The following is a 19,942-nucleotide window of genomic DNA, read 5'->3' on the forward strand; positions in this document are numbered from 1 at the left end:
TCGATGCCTTTCAAAAGAATGATGCTCACACAATATATAAATATATTCGATAAGAAAGTGATTGCTTCTAAAATTGGCACAAAAATCGCTTTTTTTGGGGATCGCCATATGAAATTCCCCGACTTTTCCCAGTTTTTCAGGTAGCATGGCAACACTGTAACAATGAATTATGCTGTGTGATAACTTGAAATTTTTCACAAGAAAGTGGTGCTGCTTTATATATTTGAGTATTCGAATGAAACACATTGGGATGTTGCACTTTAAGTTGTTTTCTAAATGTTAACTAAAGCTTTTTTATCATCTTGGTTTGAAATTCTGTGACTAATTGTTTTGTTCATTACACTATTTGATGCACATCTCTGCGGGCTAGAATATGGTGCATATAATAGTAAAATAGCTCTACATGTACCCATATATAGCAGACATTTTGAAAACTAATTCACTTTCAACCTATTTATTGCCATGGTCCTCATTTGGGGATTTATCTTAGTAGCAGAAATTTGCTAACTTTACTTAGGTTGGCAACAATGGTTATTTTTTTACATTGTTGTTTAAACCTTTCACAAGGTTTTGTGTGAGTTGTTGAGTAGTACTTGTTAAATGAGTGACCTGGAGAGTATTATTTGTGAGAAGTAAAATTTTTGCGAGTTTCAAGATTTCAACATTTTCAAAATGTGGTATGTCATATTATTATGTACATCATTTCCAACTCCTGTGTACTGCAGTGGTGTTCTTTCATGGTTTTAGAATAAATTTATTAACTATTTATTCTCAACGTGAATTTTTCGGTGAGGGCTACTTGAACGTCGATCCTCATTTGGGGCTCATGGCAGATTCCATTTATATTCCAATTTCCACTATGTCAATCTAGACACAAAGAAATAAATGTAAATCGAGAGCAAAAAAATTGGCAGTTAATGGGTTAACTCTACAAGAAATGCTTTAAGATAAACTTCTCTCATAAAACTTAATGGTGACAGAAAAGGACAATAATACAAGAAGCGATATAAAGTTAAAAGCCTTAAATCTGTGATACGAGGGCTATCCAGAAAGTAGATTACGTTTTGGAATAAAAAAATAAACAAAGTATAGGAAACAAATTTTATTATATACAGATGAAAGCCACACTCAAATACTACTTTTCTACATAGTCACCATACAAATTAAGGCATTTATCGTAGCGATGTACGAGCCTGGAAATTCCTTCGTCGAAAAATTCGGCCGCCTGCGCCTTCAACCACTTCGTTACCTCTTCTTGCCTTCCATCTTGCACAAAACTTGTGGTAACCAAGCTTTTCGCTGATGATTTCGTGCAACAAACTTCGCGAAATTTGTGGAAAACTCAAAGAAAGTTCCGTTATTGTGAAATTTCGATTTTCACGGACTTTAGCATCGACTTTTTTGAGAAGTTCGGCGGTCACTATGCTGGGTCTCCCACTTCGATCTTCGTCGTGAACATTGGTTCGGCCATTTTGAAATCTTATGACCCACTGACGCACTCCACCTTCAGTGATAATGTTGTCCCCATACACTTCACGAAGCTGCCGATAGATTTCTATCGGTTTACAGTTTTTTGCAGTCAGAAACCTTATTACTGAGCGCACCTCGCGGGATTTTCAATTAACGCAGACATTTCAAACCGTCACAGTATCTGAACGGAGCACAGCACGAACCTCTCACTAGCACGACTAGATGCAGACTGAGCTGCGCAACGCTCTGACTCCAAGATGGCCGCGCTAGCCACGCCCCTAGCGGACACAGACGGAAACGTAATCTACTTCCTGGATGGCCCTCGTATTTTTTAACAACAGTGCAAAACTAAAATGCAACTGTCATTACATAATATTCAATATTATAAATAGACATTAAACTGTTCCAACATTATTCTCACAGACTAAATTCTGCTTTGGAAACTGTTCCAACATTATTCTCACAGACTCAATTCTGCATTGGATACTTCTTCACAATTACCGTAGCATCGACGAATTCTGATTCATATCCATGCAATCAAGGAGCCTATGAATCACAATATCTCTTCTATCTACTTTTATCTATAATGTTGTGCATAATGTTTTTTAAAAATATCAAACATTTAGAAGCCAAGAATATCTGCATTCTCTTTAGCTTAATGGTTAATGTGCTAGATTTGGGATAACCAGATATCGGAACTGAATCTTGATAATCACCATTAATTTTTCAATACTTTTAATATTCTTAAAAAAGTTTACATTTTCTCCCTAAACTTTCTGAAGTCATGTTGACTTTCTCTTTCATTTTCCCTAAGTGACTATAAAGTATTTTTTCTCTAATTCTGCTCTCTATTTAATCTTTACGATGTTGAGTTAATTGGTTCATTATGAAAGGGCACTCTGAAAAACTAACCCTTAGATTATTGACATAAAATGAATTCTCAAAATTTTATTTATAACCCACCTGTCAGGAATATTTATATTTGAACATATCCAAGATATAAAATGCAGGGTATTCAAAACAAAATTTTAATGTACATTAAGCACTCAAATTTTAATTTACCAGAGAAATCTGAATTCTTCAGAAAAATGAGACAACTGTTCAGAGCATGAAATAAATCCCAACAAAAGTTCAGAGAACATTTATTTAGGTAGATATATTAATGTTCTAATGTGCTGGAGGAATCTAAATAGAATACAAAAAGGTAATTGTTTTTAAAATAAAATCATATTGTGTCTAAATTCCACATGAATTACTGTGCAATTCATACACTTTTTGAATTTTATAATTTTAATCATCATTCATACAAAAAATTAACACCACATTTTATTAAGTTTTGTAAATGAGTTTAATATTGAAAGTAACAAATAAATTTTTTGTAAATATTTTGCTGAATATCAGAAATCAGTTTTATAAGTCCATTAAAAACAAATTTGTAATAATTTAAGGTCTGAAAGGATGTTTAGTAAAAAATATAGAATGATTTTTTAAATAAAAAATATATCAACACCAGATTCAAGTCTTGAACAAAAGACCCTACCGATAAATGCTCCTGTTTCCCACACTGTCCTTGTATTAGTACATATAATGGTAACTGTTCCTTGGATACCTCTGCTTTTCACTCATAACTCACACTATGCAATTGAGCATAGTTTAAAAGTACATTTTTAATAAAAGCTCTTAAAATACTTTTCCTATTTAATTATATGAATATGTGTATGAAAGAGTGTATGAAAGTTTTAAAACATACGTTTTAAAACATAGAAAATGGCATTAACATTTCAACATTTGTTTCCATTATGAATAGCTATTTTCAGAGTATATATATTGACAATAAAATATGAAATAACTGCACACAAATGCATCTGTAATAACTATTACATTGTTTCTTTTAATGTATTGGTCCTTAGCACATTTCTGCAGCCATATTATAAATACTTATACATACTTGAAGCATTTAGCTTTATAACAGCAGTTACTTTTCCAAGCAGTAATTAAATTATAGCTTAAAAATATATGCAGGACTTTAATTAATGGGAATAATGTATGCATTTATAAAATGCACTGTATCTCACCAAGCATGAATGGCAGTGTTTTTTATGTAACACAGCATTTTATCAACAATATTAACAAAATTAAAAAATAACAAATTTTACTCCTCTCTAACTAGAGCTTTAAAACTTTACCTACATTTTCAAAGTCTATCAGTTATAACATTTGAAAATTACTTTTAATTTGATAGTTTTCAAAATGATATACGAAAATATTCATCTACGATAAATTAAAAACAAAAATATACCATAACTTGTACAACTTAATGCTAAATATTCAACTATGAGCAAAAATATTAGAAAATAAAAGCTATTATACTTTAAAAAACGCTTAAATTTCTGCTAAAGTTCTTTATGCTCATAAGCAGCAACTTATTCAGTATATCATAAGTTGTCGTAGTAAAGATTTATCAAACAGTAAATTTGTATCGTGCAGAAACAAATACTTATAATAATTTACAAATGACAACCTAGGTAAGATTTTAAACACTCTACAAAATTACTACACAATTTCAAACACATACAAACATGATTACCACTTTGTCAATAATTCAATTTTAATACTTCCACAACATATACAGAAAAGCAAAGTAATCAATACAGAAATATGAATTTATAAACACAGATGTCAAGGTTATGAATATTTTCTGCTGAATTTTAACTAGAGAGGGGGAAGGCAGATCTAGTTAATAAGTAGAACTACACAACTTGTGTATCCAGGTTAAAATGGTCCAGCATTTCCTAGATGACTCTGATCTATAAATAAGTATCCAGCTATACAGTGGGATGTGTAGCTCTTGTGATGCACAAAAACACACTAGTACAAACTTTCACATTTGCAGTCTTTACTGAGCATTTACTTACAAAAACCACAAATAAATTCCAAGCTTTAAACTGCTTGCACATTATTTATAAATTAATGCTATTATCTATACAGAAGGTAAATAACTGATGTATCAGCATTCACAAAAAATAGTTTCAACCACACACAAATAAAAAAATTCAGAGAGGAAAAAAGCTGATCCTACACAAGATGAATAAGCTTTTTTAAAAAGCAGTCTTTTAAAACATAATCTGAGAAAAAAAACAAAATTAATTTCTGTATACCATGTCCTACACAAAACAGTTAAAAGCCTTTTCTTTAACCCTTTTAAACTATTTGAATGTAATAATTTAATAACTTACTTCCTATAACGAAAAACATGAAAGAATTCAATCTTGATTACGAATCAATGCAATACAAGCAACCAAATATAGAGTAATAGCTAAACGTTTGATTCTTAAATACACACTGATGAAGAAGGTAATTGAAGTTTTATGAATATTGAATAATTCCATTAGTTATAAATATGAGATAGACACCAATAAGTATTTCTGAAGTTACTTGAAAAAAAATTAAGTGATGGTTTAATTACAATTCAGGAAACAAAGACAAAATATTAAAGTAAGCATTTTCAAGGAGTTATTCAGTTAAATAAAAAGGAAAGAAAAATGCATAATCAGGTTTATTTCTTTAACCAGCTTAAAATTATTTTCTTTTATGATAGCGATACTGTGTTAAGTATGAACAACTTGCCAACAATTCATCACGTTTTTCACAATGATAGTTAATTAGGCTGGAGATTATGATGAATTATTGCACAATTATTAGCTTGTCTGCACTAGCACAGTGTAAAATTTGCTGTTGGAAGTGTTTTTAATTCAATATGAAGAAAGTAAATGATGACTCGAACCACTTTTTAAAGTAAAATAAAAGCCTCTTTTCTTGGTAGACAACACAGTAGAAGATTAAGCCCCTAATACTGTAAACAAAATAAAATTATAATTATTTATAACATAATCTTTTTTTTTTTTTTAAATTTGGCTTTAAAAGATCAGTGCTGCAATAATTACCTGCTAGAGCTTCAGAAGCAAAATATCTAACATCCATATCATTGTCATTGTTCAATTTGTCAAGGCAAGGCTTCACTTGACTCTCTAAAGCCCTAAAAAATTCAAAGTAAAAACATAAACATATATATATATATATATATATATACATAGCGCTATAACCTCAAAATAGTCTCAAACATGTAATGAAATTTATAAATTTTGCTTGCTTTTAAAATTAATTCAAATTATATTATGCTTTGCTTTTAAAATTAATTCAAATTATATTATGCTTTCCCCCCATCTGTAATATTCATTTTTATAACAATCATATTTACTGCAATCCCCCAATGAACTTTTATAGCTCATTTAGCATTTTCACTACGTTTAAATGCAAGTCTTTTGCACACAATACATAAGTGAGAAATTGAACAATATTTTCAACCTCATAACTTTCATTTTTTGGGGGATAAAATGTGATTTATATTCAGTTTCTAGTATACAACATTGTGTAGTGGTCATCAACTTGACTATCATAGCTTATCTTCTCTGAAAAGTCAAGGTAATAAATACAGTTGCATAATAGATTCAAATCCCGATTTGCAAGATGCATAAAACATAAAGCTGCAGCAAAAAAATTACCTTAAAACAGACACTTTCTATATTAGGATTGGTTATGAATAAACTGATGAATTATAAAGCAGTTTCATGGCGAATTTTTAAGAGAACAGGTTTTCACCAGATACAGAATGTCTAATTTGTCACCGAACAATAGCATTTCAACTGCTGATATCTGTATTATTAACATGTAGAAAATAAAAAATCCACAGGTTCTATCAAAATGCTATTTGGAAACAGTTATCAAAGAAGAAAAGGTAAGGAAATAAACTGGTTCCTCTAACCATTGTTTAAGTATACACCATAAAAATAAAAAATTAAAATGTTTTCACAGCCTACGTGCATACAAAATACATTTAAAAATAATTTCCGAGTTGTTAACTTTCGCTTTTCCATCCTAAGAACAGTAATTGCTTATATAAGACTTCAGCCAATAATGATTTCAACTTTCGAAACAGGAATTTATTAATTACTCGCAGAAACATAACTGAACTAAATCCTTCTGGTTCAAATTTTTTTTTATCTTACAAATCACAACACTGCTCTCAGTTTGTGTTCTACAAACTTGTTACCGATTAGTTCTCTTTCATCAGATGTATTGATATAATGAGGCAAAAAAGCATAAATGTGATCAAGAACAGGCACACAGATTGTACTTTTCGCACTCTACAACTCAAGAATGCATTTCTGAAGAATTTATCCAGAAATAAAACATGTCAATCAGTTTCAATGACTTATCATCTCTATGCATCAGATACTTACGTTTACATGATCAACCTGCAAATTATAATCACAGCAGTCTACATAAGTGCAGAAAGAAAGAGACTTTTGTAAAGGATGAAATCTTAATTTAGAGCGAGATAGTTTTGGTTCTCAAAGCATTTGACTAGATAAATAATACTGCTGTAAAATTATTCTTGGCTGTTTTTGTTCCATTTATATCACATCATATGACATACATTAATCTCAAAATCACACAGTGTAAAAAAAGATTATTTTTAGAATAGAGAAATAAAATAAAATAAATTAACATTAAGGGGCTATTGCTAATTCAAATTATATTTTATCTTATACACACACATATATATGTCAGTGGTATAGCTAGGCTGGGAAAAGGGGGGACATCTGTCCACGGGTGCAGCATCTAGGGTGTGCCAAACGGATATTATGAAATTTTAGAATGAAATATTTATCATTTTTGACACACAAATGGGGGTGCAAAATCTTCAGTTGTCCCTGGGCGTTAAAAACCATAGCTATGGTTCTGATATATATGTAATATATTTGAAAGGTTTTCTACACAGATAGAATGATAAAACTAAATGTAGCTATAGATTCAATATATTTTTATTTCTGGAGAAGATAATTTTTAAGATGCATATTCTGATTCAAACATTATTAAGGGCAGAATCTGCACCGAATATCACATTTTTGGAAGTTGATTATATCTCAAGACAATTTAAGCTGCTACGCGTTAGTCGCAAACAAGCAAGCAAAACAATAAATTATTACCAATATTATATTGTATAAAACATTTGTAATTACGCAAACGAACGATCAAATTACATATTGCATGGTGGTAAAAAAGTTTAAGCGCACACTATGACAATGATATTAAAAATAAATAACATCAAAATTACAAAATTTATAAATTCGAAACCATTTAAAAAATTCTCAATTATTACACTTTCATAACTTGAACAATAACACCTTTCACTTTAAAAAAATCATATTTCAGAACTAATTTTGGATGTAAAATGTAATGAGGCCCCAGTGTATTTTAAAATTTTTTTTGGGGAGGGGGGCAAAAACAACTAAATTCACTTGATAATAATCTAAAGTTTTTAACTGACGAATGTAATGCATTTACGAAAGTGAAGTGAAAATATTTTTCATTTTTAAATATTGAATAGGTAGCCGAAAAATAGTTGAAACTGAATTAGGTACGAATTGCAGTAGTAACGCAACATTTCATCAGTAGACATTAGAACTTTTGAACTTACAGGTGGGCAAACACACTTTTTGAATTTTCTAGATAAAACTTGTCTGCCATGACGGAGTGTTATTGCACTAATGTGTTAATTGGAAGCAAGTAAGTGGGGAAAGTGCAATGAGTTCAAAAGAATGAAAGATTGACTGTTGAAAGATTTTTAGTTCTTAAAAAGTTTAGATTTTAATTGAAATCTTATCAGCTGATTGGCTAAACATACATGCATTGCAACATTATGTAAGATCATATGATAGGAATTAATTTTAAATGACCCACTTTACAGTGATATAGCATAAATAGTTACCATTTTTAGGACAGAAAGGAGAAACACCTAAATTAAAACGAAGAATAAAAGAGGCTACTGACAATTAAAACTAGAAGTTTGCGTAACATATTTTTACGTTACATATATAAATAGCTAGCATCATATTTATCATCTGTTATACTGTGTTACAGATACTTTAGATCTTCATGAAACCTGCACATAAATGTCAACACAGTTTTTATTCTTTCGGAGTGTAAGCAGGCTTATTCTGTGTTGGGACTAGCTGCTATGACTGATCCACAGCATTATTATCAACAGCTGTCAGTCCTTTACTTTTTTTTGTAAATGTACCTCATAAATTTTATTTTTAGCTAAATCTTAGCCTAACAATTCAAGCTCCCTTTACTATCTGCCTAAGGAGAAATATAGGAAACTGGTTTGCAGTATTCATGTTTCCATATGGGGAAGTTCATCTCTAAACACTTATGCAACCAACCTGTTTATCGGCATTTGAACTTGAGTCAAACTACCAATACTCAGCTTTGTTATTATTATATTCAACTTCACTTTGTCGCTGGTAGGCTACTTAGCAAAGTTTTAAAAACACAAGAAGTAGGAATGAAATGTCAAACTTTGTATTTCAGCCTTTTTCTAAAATCAGACCTTGGATTTTTTTATCTTGCACTCTTGGAGGGCAGTTATATTTTTGATTAAACTGAAACCATAAAAATAAACGATTCGAAATGGTGACATACTTTTTTCTTTAAATAACATTAAATTAAAAATGTTGAATTATATAAGGCTATTTCACAAAATACTTTATATGGGAATGCACTGTACATTATTCACATCAATAATACCATTAATATGCAACAGCGATATCTGCTCATTCAAAACATTAGATGGCCTTGATATGGATTGCTTTCAGTAGATGACTTCCTAACTATACACAATCAGACTTTCTGCAAATTTCAATTAAAAACTTGCTCAACGTCTCTAAGAATAATATATTGATAGCCATGAACCTTGAAAAACTATGAGATTTACATGGAAATTGAGAAAAACCAAGAGTTTCCATGCTGCACAATGATGCACTTAAAAAAGAGGCCAAATTGATTTAAATTTGCTTTATAAACAAGATTCAGATTATTTAATTGTTTGTACTGTTATTTTGATGTCAAATATATTAATATTTAATTGCATGTGCTAAATTTTATGGTTTTGTTTAACTAATTTTATTTTATTTTTAAAATTTATCCATATAAAACTTTATATGGACAAATTTTTGGTATAGATAGTTTACTTATTTTTTAATCATGATGAAAATAAAATTAATAACCAATAGCTAAAAATAAAATTAATTAACATTTAACTATAAATTAAACTATAGCACATGTGAATGAATGCATAAAAACAAAATCTCTTCACTGTAGTTAAGTTATAATCCCCTCCACTGACTTCAGCATATATGTAGATTCAATATACCTATACTGCTGGCATTAAACCTGCAACACCATGAAGGAAAGCAAATACAAAAAGGATATTTATTGCACGTAACAGTATGGCAAGAAGACAAAATGATTAAATTTGTAAGCAGTCTGGGGGGTTTACAGAGGTGCGAAATCAGTAGAAACAGCTGCCAGCCCTGGCAGTTAAAACGGCCCTTACCTGGTTAGGAATGGAGTCGAACTGGGCTTGGATAACAGAAACGGGCAACTCATTTCATGTTACTTCAAATCTCCACTACACTTCATTAACCATATTAGTTGGAGAGAGTTGGCAGGCCTGCTAGCAACCCGTGACCAGAGGTTTTCAATGGGTGGCAGATCTGGAGACCATGCAGATCAGGGCAGCAATTGAATACCCAGTATATCGAGGAAGGTCAGAATATGACGTGCAACATGTGGACTTGCATTATTTTGTTGGAAGATGGTGTTTGGCAGGCCTCGAAGATAGGGTACAACCAATGGACATAATATGTCAGAAATGTACCGATCCGCGTTCAAATTATATCCATCCGAATTAGAGATATGCGTGTCATGTACACAATGGCTGCCAAACCATCATGTTAGGTGCAGAGCCCCTATGCCGATATCGAATGCAAGCACGCCACATGCGGTTTCCTTGGAGCCTCCAGACATGTAGATGGCCATCAGAATACTGCATGCAGAACCAAGACACGGTTAAAAAGACAACATTGTGTCATGCCTGTATCCAGCTTTTTCATTCGGCGCACCAGAGTCACCGTCTCTCTCTATGCTGCATTGTCAAGGCAAGAAGTAATGGTCGCAGTGCTGATAGTTCACACTGCTGCATACGTCAACGCACCCTACGAGCAGATACTGGGCGTGCTGCAAACATGCCCATTTTCTGACATGTTTGGTCCAGGTTGTGGTTGTATGCTTTTGAAGGGCTGACCTCACACTATGTCTCTCCTCTTGGGCATTATTCATGGGAGGACACTGAGATCCTGCATGCCACTCAGTATGATCCTCAGCAATCCATCAATTCCATATTCGCATGACACTGGTTGAATGTCGAACAGTGCGGCGGCAATATCATGGAACAATAATCTACACTCTTGATATGCAACAATCCTGCCTCTATCAAATTCCGACAATTGTTGGCAAGCATTTCTTCTTCTTATTCGAGGCACAACATGATATTCTGAGCAAACTCCAACCTTACAAACTGCTTTCCGAATGAGAAATCCACTACACAACTTTTCTTTTATGCAATGCTTCAAACATCGTTTCTCCCTCCTGCGTAGTCTAAATACACTGAAATACTAATCATTTACATATACCTCTTCTTCCTTTCATGTGACATCGTTTTGACTTTTGTCAGATTATTCGTTCCTAGTGTGGCAATTTTAATGGCCAGCTGAGTACTTTTGTGCTCTTCTTCACCTAATGCCTCATGTGGTCATGTCTATCACTGAAGTTTATTTTGCAGTCTGGCAAGTAAAAAGACAAAAAAAGCACTGCCGGAAGTGAAATAAGTGGAACAGTGATGTATACGATGGCCAGATGTGATGAAAAACCAGGAGAATCGGCAGCTATGACATATGCATGTTATTTAAATTTTGATATACAACATTTATAATAGCAGCTTTATAAGAATTCAAAATCCAAAGAACAAAACTATTCCTACAATAGTATGCATAAACCATCAGTCGCAGATTATTTAACCCTTTTGGAACGGACCTGTCATGTATGCAGAGGCTTCCAATGTTACCTCATAGGCGGGTGTGTCATATACAAATCACCATTTAAATTAACTGTTAGGAAGGGTATAACTACATACGAATTTTTAGGTGAAACATTTAATTAACATTTTTTATTGTCACTAGACATACCTGTTATGTTGGAATTTTCTGAGTCTGGAGAATGCTGACTTTTATTCTGTTGCATTATTTTTTACTTTTGGTATTTTGTTTCAAAATGAAAGCAAAAATCATGAAGATGAGTAATGTAAATAAACAGGTTGGCTATTAACTGAGTCAGTTGATATAAACATATAGAGGTTGTTCTTGGGGCTCCTGAATAATTTGTTTCTATTTTTGGCGATATGGGGATATATGTCTTACTGTTTTACAAGCCTTATTCATTCCTCTTAAGAGTTTGACTAGCACTAAGGTGAATATTGTAAGAGCACTAAGGTGAACATAATCCCTTAGCTAAATATTTTTTATACTCCCCCAGACTTTCTGGGAGACACTTTCCTACTTTAAATCTAAATAAAGTAGAAGAAACAGATGGTGCATAGTTTACTCACAATCATTAAAGAAAGAAAGAAAAAAAAAAAAAAAAAAAAGAAGTATATTTGCATCTATGTCTCAAAGTATATCATACACTGTTTACTTTTTAAATATTTGTTTCCTTTCATTGTTTTCGATCTGAGTTTTTTATGAACAATCTTATTAATAATTTTTATCAATGAAATGAAATAAAATCTACAATAAGTTTTTTTTTGGTACTAATTTTATTAAAGTTTTTGGGAGAAACCACTGGGTTTTCACTTTGCACGACAACACAATTCCCTCACATTGTGCTTGGATATTTTCATATACATATTATTATTAGGCATTTGTTGTGAAAGAATTGTACGTTATGTTTAATTTAAAGTACTGTCATCCCTTGCCGCTACTTTTTCCAATCTTTCTGGCAGTACACCGATACGGAAGAACACTTCATCTTTTCAGGATGTGCACAAATCAATCCAATTTCTGGTACCTTCATATGATTTAAATCATTGCTCAGACAGGCTACGCATCATCAATTGAAAGATGTAGTAATAAAAAGGAGCAATGTCTGGTGAATACAGTGGGAGGGAGAAAACTTCCCATTTGAGTGTTTCCGAGTAAGTTTTAACCAGCGTTGCAACATGAGGATCAGATGTATCATGCAGAAGAATAATTTTGCCATGTCTAGGTTAGTAGTTGGTGCATTTTTCTTTGACTCTTCAACTGTGTTTGGTAGGGAGCCCCAGTAATAGTTTTGTTCAATTTGAACAACTCATAACATGACACCATATTGATTCTACCATATACAAAACTTGATTTTTTTCCTATAAATATTTGTTTTGGTTGTCAATGTTGAAGCATGGGCAGGCAGTCTGCCTTAATTTCTTTTTCTTAGGGTTATCATAGTGGATTCATTTTTCATCACCAGTGACTACACGAAAAAAGAAAAGTGTTTATGTCTGGAAAATAGCATTTCAAGTGTAAAAAATTGGCATTCAACATTTCTCGGACTCATTTTATATGAAACACAATTTACTTGCTTCTGAATTATTCTCAATGATTTCAAACAACGTGAAATGGCTTGTTGAGTCACTTCTAATACAGATGCAAGTTCTACTTGCATTCAGCATGAATTTTCATCTAATAATGCTTAAAATTTCACATGTGCACACATTTTCAACCTTCTGCCACTTTTTTTTTTTGCATTTTACGTCAAATTGACTGTTCTTAAACTTTTGAAAAGACTCACAACAACTTCTCTCACTTAAGGCACCCTCACATATGCCATGAATTGATATCCCTCTGCTGTAGACTTTTTCAAATTAAAGAGGTACATCAAAAGTTCCCGAAAATAACACTCATTTGGTTCAAAACTCGAGAATTTCACATGAAAAAAATAAATGATAATGATACAAAATCGTAACTGATATTTCAAAGTTTATGTTGTTAGCAAATGTCCAAGCTTATATGACGTTTTACATCAGACAATTTTAAGCATAACTTATAGGTGGCAACATTTTTTATCAACTGGCAGAGACTTACTTGTATTCCTAATATATAAATATATATTATATATGTATGTGGAAAGTCAAAAATTTTATCATTCTAGAATTTATTATTTTATACATGTTTTAAGAAAAATATAATAATAAAGTTTTAAAATTTAATTCTGACAATCCAGTATTCTTCTCATAATGTGCCAAAAATTGGAACAATTAGACCACAAATTTAATTTATGAGAATTTTTTCCCCAAAGTTAGACTTAATAGTGCAAATTCCCTGTCACTAAAAAATAATGCATTCTGTTAGTGCGCTCTCTCAAGAGAGCAGTTTGGTGGCTCAGACAGTCATTGAGAAAGGTTTAATTCACATAAAGAAGCTATTCATACAACCATGAATGAATCAATGCTATAGCAATCACCCATAGTTTAGAGCTGAAAGAGATTGCAAATCACATTAACTTGTTATACACTACAGATAATATAACTTAAGAATCAGTCTGCAAAATTCTCAAGAGCATTTTATACATTTAACAAAGCTAAAAATCTGATCTAGCTTGTTAGACAAAGTATACAGTGTTAGCATGAAACCTGGATTAACAATTTTATAGAGTTTCTTGGATAAATCTCATATGCCAGAAGGTTTTATCTAAAACATATTTGCTGATAATTATTAAAACTATTAATAGCCAACTACCATCAAAACACACACAAGAACACAACCTCTGAATCAGATTTCTGTGAGCATTCAGAATAAATTTTTTTCTGGGTGGCGGACCTTTCCCCCATAAAAAATTCTCAGGACAATGCTTGTTCATCTTCACGAATTTTTAACTGTATTTTAGCTGACTGTACATTTACTAGATCTGTTACAAAATGAAGCAGAAGCAATATGTCCCGTTTTAACGAAGATTTCCTACCACTGCGAATATTGTCTGCACAAACAGTTTGCATTGCTGTGTTTAATCACATTTTGTCAAACGATTTTTTGGTATTTGAAAGAAAGAGACTTGCTTTAGAACACTGTATTTTGAAATTTGTAAAAAATATTGTTACAATTCAGTACAAGATGTCTGAAATGGAACTATCATGCTACCAGATTAGAACCATCATTTACTCCCAGTTCTGTAGCAAAAGAACAGCTATACAATTTCACCAATCATGTGAACGTTTGATATCGAAAGTTCAAAAACAAGACTATGACATTCAAAAAGCAGAAGTCTCTGGCCGGCCTACTGATGTTCATGAGGCCCATCTGCGAGAACTTGCGGAAGGGTCACTCTGTATGGCTGATAGTGTATTGCTAGTTACTGGTTAATACACAAGGTTTGAGAATTTTGTCCTTGAAATCTCATTAAATTTACCATGCTATACTCTGCATCAATTTAACTTTAAAATACTACATTAAAAATCATGCTTTTTGGGAGATTAAACTCATTAATTAATTTAGTCTATAAAATATTAAATAACTTACGCATTGTCTAAAACTGGACCTATCCTCTGTAAGGTTTTTGCAACATTAAAACGAACATTTGCAACATTGTCATTTGCCAATCCCAACACTGTTGGTAGCATATATTTTGCTGTTATTTCTGGGCCACAAGCTTCAGCTAAAACCTACAAAAATTTAAAGGAAAAGTGATTACATTTGCATGTGAAACAAAGGCACATAAATGTATTAATGTTGATACTTAAATATCAAACTTTAAACGGTAAAAACTTTACACTAAAAACAGTAGACAAATGAACTTTTTTTTTTATCAAAAATAATTTAAAATTCTATAGCATCCAAATTCCTCTGATTAATATATCAGAAAAACTCCAATATTCTAAAGCCATCTACAATCTCTTTTAATTATTTATGTCTAACATTAACATATGAAACATTTTTTAATACCAAGGTATTAACCATAACTATTATTGTCTGCTTACATAAATTCTTAACTTATTCACCCTGTTACATTATTTGGTAATATGTTTTCCAATATTTGCCACAAGAACTTAAAGATCATGTTTAAAAATTCTACATTAATAAAATATAAACACTATTAAGAACAAAAAGGCAATAAGAAATAATGCAGCAATACATAATACATATAAAAGCTTCTAAAATTGAGAACATTCACACTACTACATTTATTAGAAAATTCTAATTATAAAAATTTTAGAAATGTATAACAAAATTTCATGGTCATATAGAATGAACTCAAATTTCCAAGCAGGCAGATTATCATTATTATTTCTTCATAATGCTCAATATCCCCCCAAAGACTATCTAAATTAAACAACTGTACTAAGATGCAATATAAAATTAATACCTAAACTGTAACTGATCTTTCATTGTGAGTTTTATAATTTTCTTTGCTTTTTAAAAAATGATTTTTCATAAGGTTTAAAAAAAATTGGTTACTAATTAAAATACATGCAACACTAACTTTTAGCAAGTCAATAAGAGCTGATTTTTGACAAGCAAATAGCAGAAAATGAAAATGATCAATTATTACACATAGAGTTTTAACATCAACTTTTCATTCATTCACTTTTAACAGAAAATAAATAATTTGTGTTTGGCCCATTTTCAAATTTTATTTACATATGCTGTCCCAGAAGAAAAGAAAGAAAATTCAACATAAATTAATATTCAAAGTTTAATTTGAGCACTGCACTGCATAAAGATGACTATAAATATATTTCTACAATTTAAAATATAAAAAAATCAATCAATTTTTAGATATAAATTTAGCAAATCAATAAAAATAATGTGTCTTCCACTTCATGTCAAGTTGCCTTGAGGTTATTTTACTCCCGATTAGTTTGTAAACTGCCTAAAGGTATAAAACACAAATTTAAAGTAGTCAAACTTAGCTTGACTAGTTTATCTGTGTCACTGAATATGTTCTGCCCTATTTTTTGGCAGATTTACAAACTAATTGGGGGTAAAATAACGTCAAGGCTTGACATGAAGTGAAAGACAAATTATTTTTTTATTGATTTTCTAAAGAAAGAAACTTCTGTAATTAATTTTTATCATGAAAATATAACACACTAATAAGCTCATATTTAAAATAATTAAACTTTTTTATTTAAAAAAATAAATTAGGTTACAAAACAAAGAGGTGGAATAACATAAAACTTGAAAGGGGCAGGTATTTTTGCCTACGATCACATTTTTTAAGATTTATATCTAAGAAATTTCATTGCATTGCTAAAATTAAACTTTAATTTTTATCTTGAATTTCTTTCCCCCCCTTCTGGGACAGCACATGTAAGCAAAATTTGAAAATGGGCTGTTTTTCCACAGGGAGGGATGAGATTTAAAGCATATTTGTAAATATTTTTTCTAGGTAAAAAATATTAAAACTTCTGACTTCTAGGTTTTTGCAAGTTCGAGAAATATGTTTAATTCAACACAATCAAATTTTCCTAAACACAAATATGAAAATTTAATACCAATGGTATTAAAAATATAATAAGTGTTATATTATCCAATTTTTCATAATAAGAATGTTTACTAAAATAAAAACAAAAATATTCTACATATGTAAAACACACAACAGTAATTATGTAGTATGCAATCTACCATTTTCAGTTATTTATTTTTTGGACGAAAGTGACAAAGTTATTGTTTTAATAATTTCTTTTGTATGTTTTTTTATTGTATGTTTCCTCCTTCCATTTTATTATATGAAATTAAATATAGTGTTTTATTGGCCCCTTTTGAAAAATAAACAACTGACGAAAAGTGGTAGATTGCATACTACACGATTACCCATAAGACATTATCGACATGTTACATCTGTCATTCATGTATGCAATGGTATTTATAAACATCCAAGTCTTTCAACATCATCAGTCAATTACACAAATCATAGGGGCTAACAGAAAGGAATTATGAAGCTTTTCAAGTCCTTGCTTTCTTATAAATCCAGTAATGTAAAGATAATTGTAATCTACAATTTAACCTTTTAACTGTCATACCCGAAATAATCTCGGGCGCAGCACTGGTGTACCAAAATGTCACGCCTGAGTATTACTTGGGGTAATTTTTTTTTTTTTCAGTGCATCAAAATGTTACCCGGATATATATCGTGAGAAGTTTATTTCGGCTTCAATTCAATAGATGGCAGCAATTTACTGAAGGTTTCAAAGGATAGAAGTTTATGTTCAAAGTGCGCAGCATTATTTTTTAGATTGCGTAGCAGACATTTGTTTTTTGCAATAAAAAAATTGACAATTTATGCACCCAAATCATCAAAATAACTTGACAGTTAAAAGGTTAAAGACAGTTTTTTTAAAGTGGTTCCTTATTTTAACATTTAGAAGAAAATCTTTCAAAAGTTATTAATTGATCCCTCTATTAATACACATTAAGGAGGCAGCTCATTTAAGATTACACAATGAACAATAGAAATATTTTTAATTCGTTCATTAGATAAAATTTTTTTAGGGAAGAGAAACAAGAGATACACATATAAGCTACAATAGAAGATAAAATTACCAAAATTGATAAAAATCATAAAAAAAAAACCAAAGAACTATGTAAAGATATTACAATACTACTCGAATGCGTAATAAATATGCAGTAGTGCCAATCATCACCAAAAATAATTTATGTGCATATCGTATGTGCCTAAAAACTATTTTTTACTTGCCAATCTAGTAAACTCAAAAATCTGGAAACTTTACATGAATTGGGAAGATAGTCTCAGAGACAAAAATTATTTTTAAATGATAAAAACATACAAATAGATTTTTTATTTGTTTTAAACTTTCAAGTACCATCTAATCAACAGCTAAAAAAGTCTAGATACCAGTTTTGAATATAAATTTCGTCAAAATATTTACATGTAAAAAGGCATTTCAATTAATTTATACATTTATATATATATGCATAAAAACACAATTTGAAATATACATTTTCATTTCCACTAGAGGATATTCAATAATAAAAAAGCATTTACTTCAGTAAAATATAAAACAGATTAGCTACTGACAAATTATGATTACCTGAGAAAGACTACCTTTATTAAATGTTTTCTACAATAGACTGACTTTATTTACACAGTATTTTAAGAAAATAAAGAGGCCAGCCAGTTTCATTGCTGTGAATAGTTTTGGGCAAACTATCAATATTTCATGATTTCAGACACTTATAGGTCAAAAATTCAACATTTTTGGGAAAGAAATAATTCCAGTATCAAAATCGCAATAACAACCTTGTATTTAGCGTACATATATTAAAACACTCAATCGATTTCGAGGGCAGCTAAAGGTCCCTCCTCATCAGGAGAACGAAATTATTAGAAAGGAGAAAAAAAAAAGCATCGGCATCGGAGTCGCAGAAATACGCGCAGTGCCGACCATGTGTTTCTGCAACTCCGTTGCCGATGCTTTATTTTTCTTTTTTCTCCTTTCTAATAATTTCGTTCTCCTGATGAGGAGGGACCTTTAGCTGCCCTCGAAACCCATTGAGTGTTTTAATATATGTATGCTAAATACAAGGTTGTTATTGCGGTTTTGATTCTCACATTGGCATGTTTCACTTCTATTCTAATTCCAGTATGTTAAGTTTATAGTCATACATATAATTCAGGAATACACAATAACACTAAACTGAACTAAAAAAATCTGATGTGGACACCACATGACTTCCTTGTACGGAATATCAAATTATACGCATTTTTTTCTTGAATGTCATTTAAATTGATTGGATTGAATTAAATCTACTTCGTCGACAGCGCATAAACCACAATAGAATAAATGCACTCTTTAAAATTCACTATATTTGTTTACTATAACGACACTCTGAATGCACAAAATTTATATCATTTGAAGAATTATCTTATCGTTGCCACATGTTCTATTCAAATACTATAATAAAGCTAGAACGATGTATGAAAGAAATTAAGCAAACAAAACAGAAAAGAAACAGTTTTTCACAGACGATTTAGTATTTCTCATTCAATTAATTCAGTTCTCACTTCGCGACAAGGCAAAATTTCATAAAAACTTTAAATATCCGTATTAAAAATTATGAAGTAAATCTTAAACACTTATTTCCTTGAAAAAATTCCAGAAAGGATTAAGCATGATTTAATTTGCAATAATAAATGAAGGCGTTATTTTTGTGTTAGTCTCTCTAGATTGGCAACAAATCTACAATTCTGCCGTTTCAAATGTAAACAAATAAAGTCCGCCATGTTATTTAAAACTTAACTGCACTTAAACAGCTTTTAAATTGTTGATAATTGTGCAAATATTGCTTCCAGAATTACGAAAGGCATAAAAACCTTAACTGAAAGATAAGAACAACATAATTCAATTATTTTTAAAGCAAAAAATGTAAAATTTACAAACATATAAGAGTAAAGAAACTGAGATCACTGTGCCGAGTAACAGAGTGGATATATATATATAGTATTTATATACGTTTGG

At 30.9% G+C, this 19,942-nt stretch overlaps 1 protein-coding gene across 2 annotated transcripts in view; it reads right to left on the reverse strand.

Moving 5' to 3' along the window:
- Positions 1-438: 438 nt before the first annotated feature.
- Positions 439-19,942, reverse strand: part of Pp2A-29B (Protein phosphatase PP2A regulatory subunit A) — an 85,911-nt gene continuing 66,407 nt past the window's right edge. The window contains exons 14-16 of one of the 2 annotated variants that reach the window (XM_035363256.2): positions 14,982-15,124; positions 5,415-5,506; positions 439-867 (exon numbers count right to left, since the gene is read on the reverse strand). In XM_035363256.2, the coding sequence (XP_035219147.1) occupies positions 863-867; positions 5,415-5,506; positions 14,982-15,124 (240 nt within the window). In that variant the 3' untranslated portion in view covers positions 439-862. Of the gene's footprint in view, positions 868-3,341; positions 5,324-5,414; positions 5,507-14,981; positions 15,125-19,942 lie in introns of those variants that run through there. The other variant, XM_035363255.2, reaches the window with a different exon arrangement.

This window comes from Stegodyphus dumicola, chromosome 3, assembly GCF_044657685.1.
Source record: "Stegodyphus dumicola isolate Sdum_Otavi_A_Nest chromosome 3, ASM4465768v1".
Taxonomy (NCBI): domain Eukaryota; kingdom Metazoa; phylum Arthropoda; class Arachnida; order Araneae; family Eresidae; genus Stegodyphus; species Stegodyphus dumicola.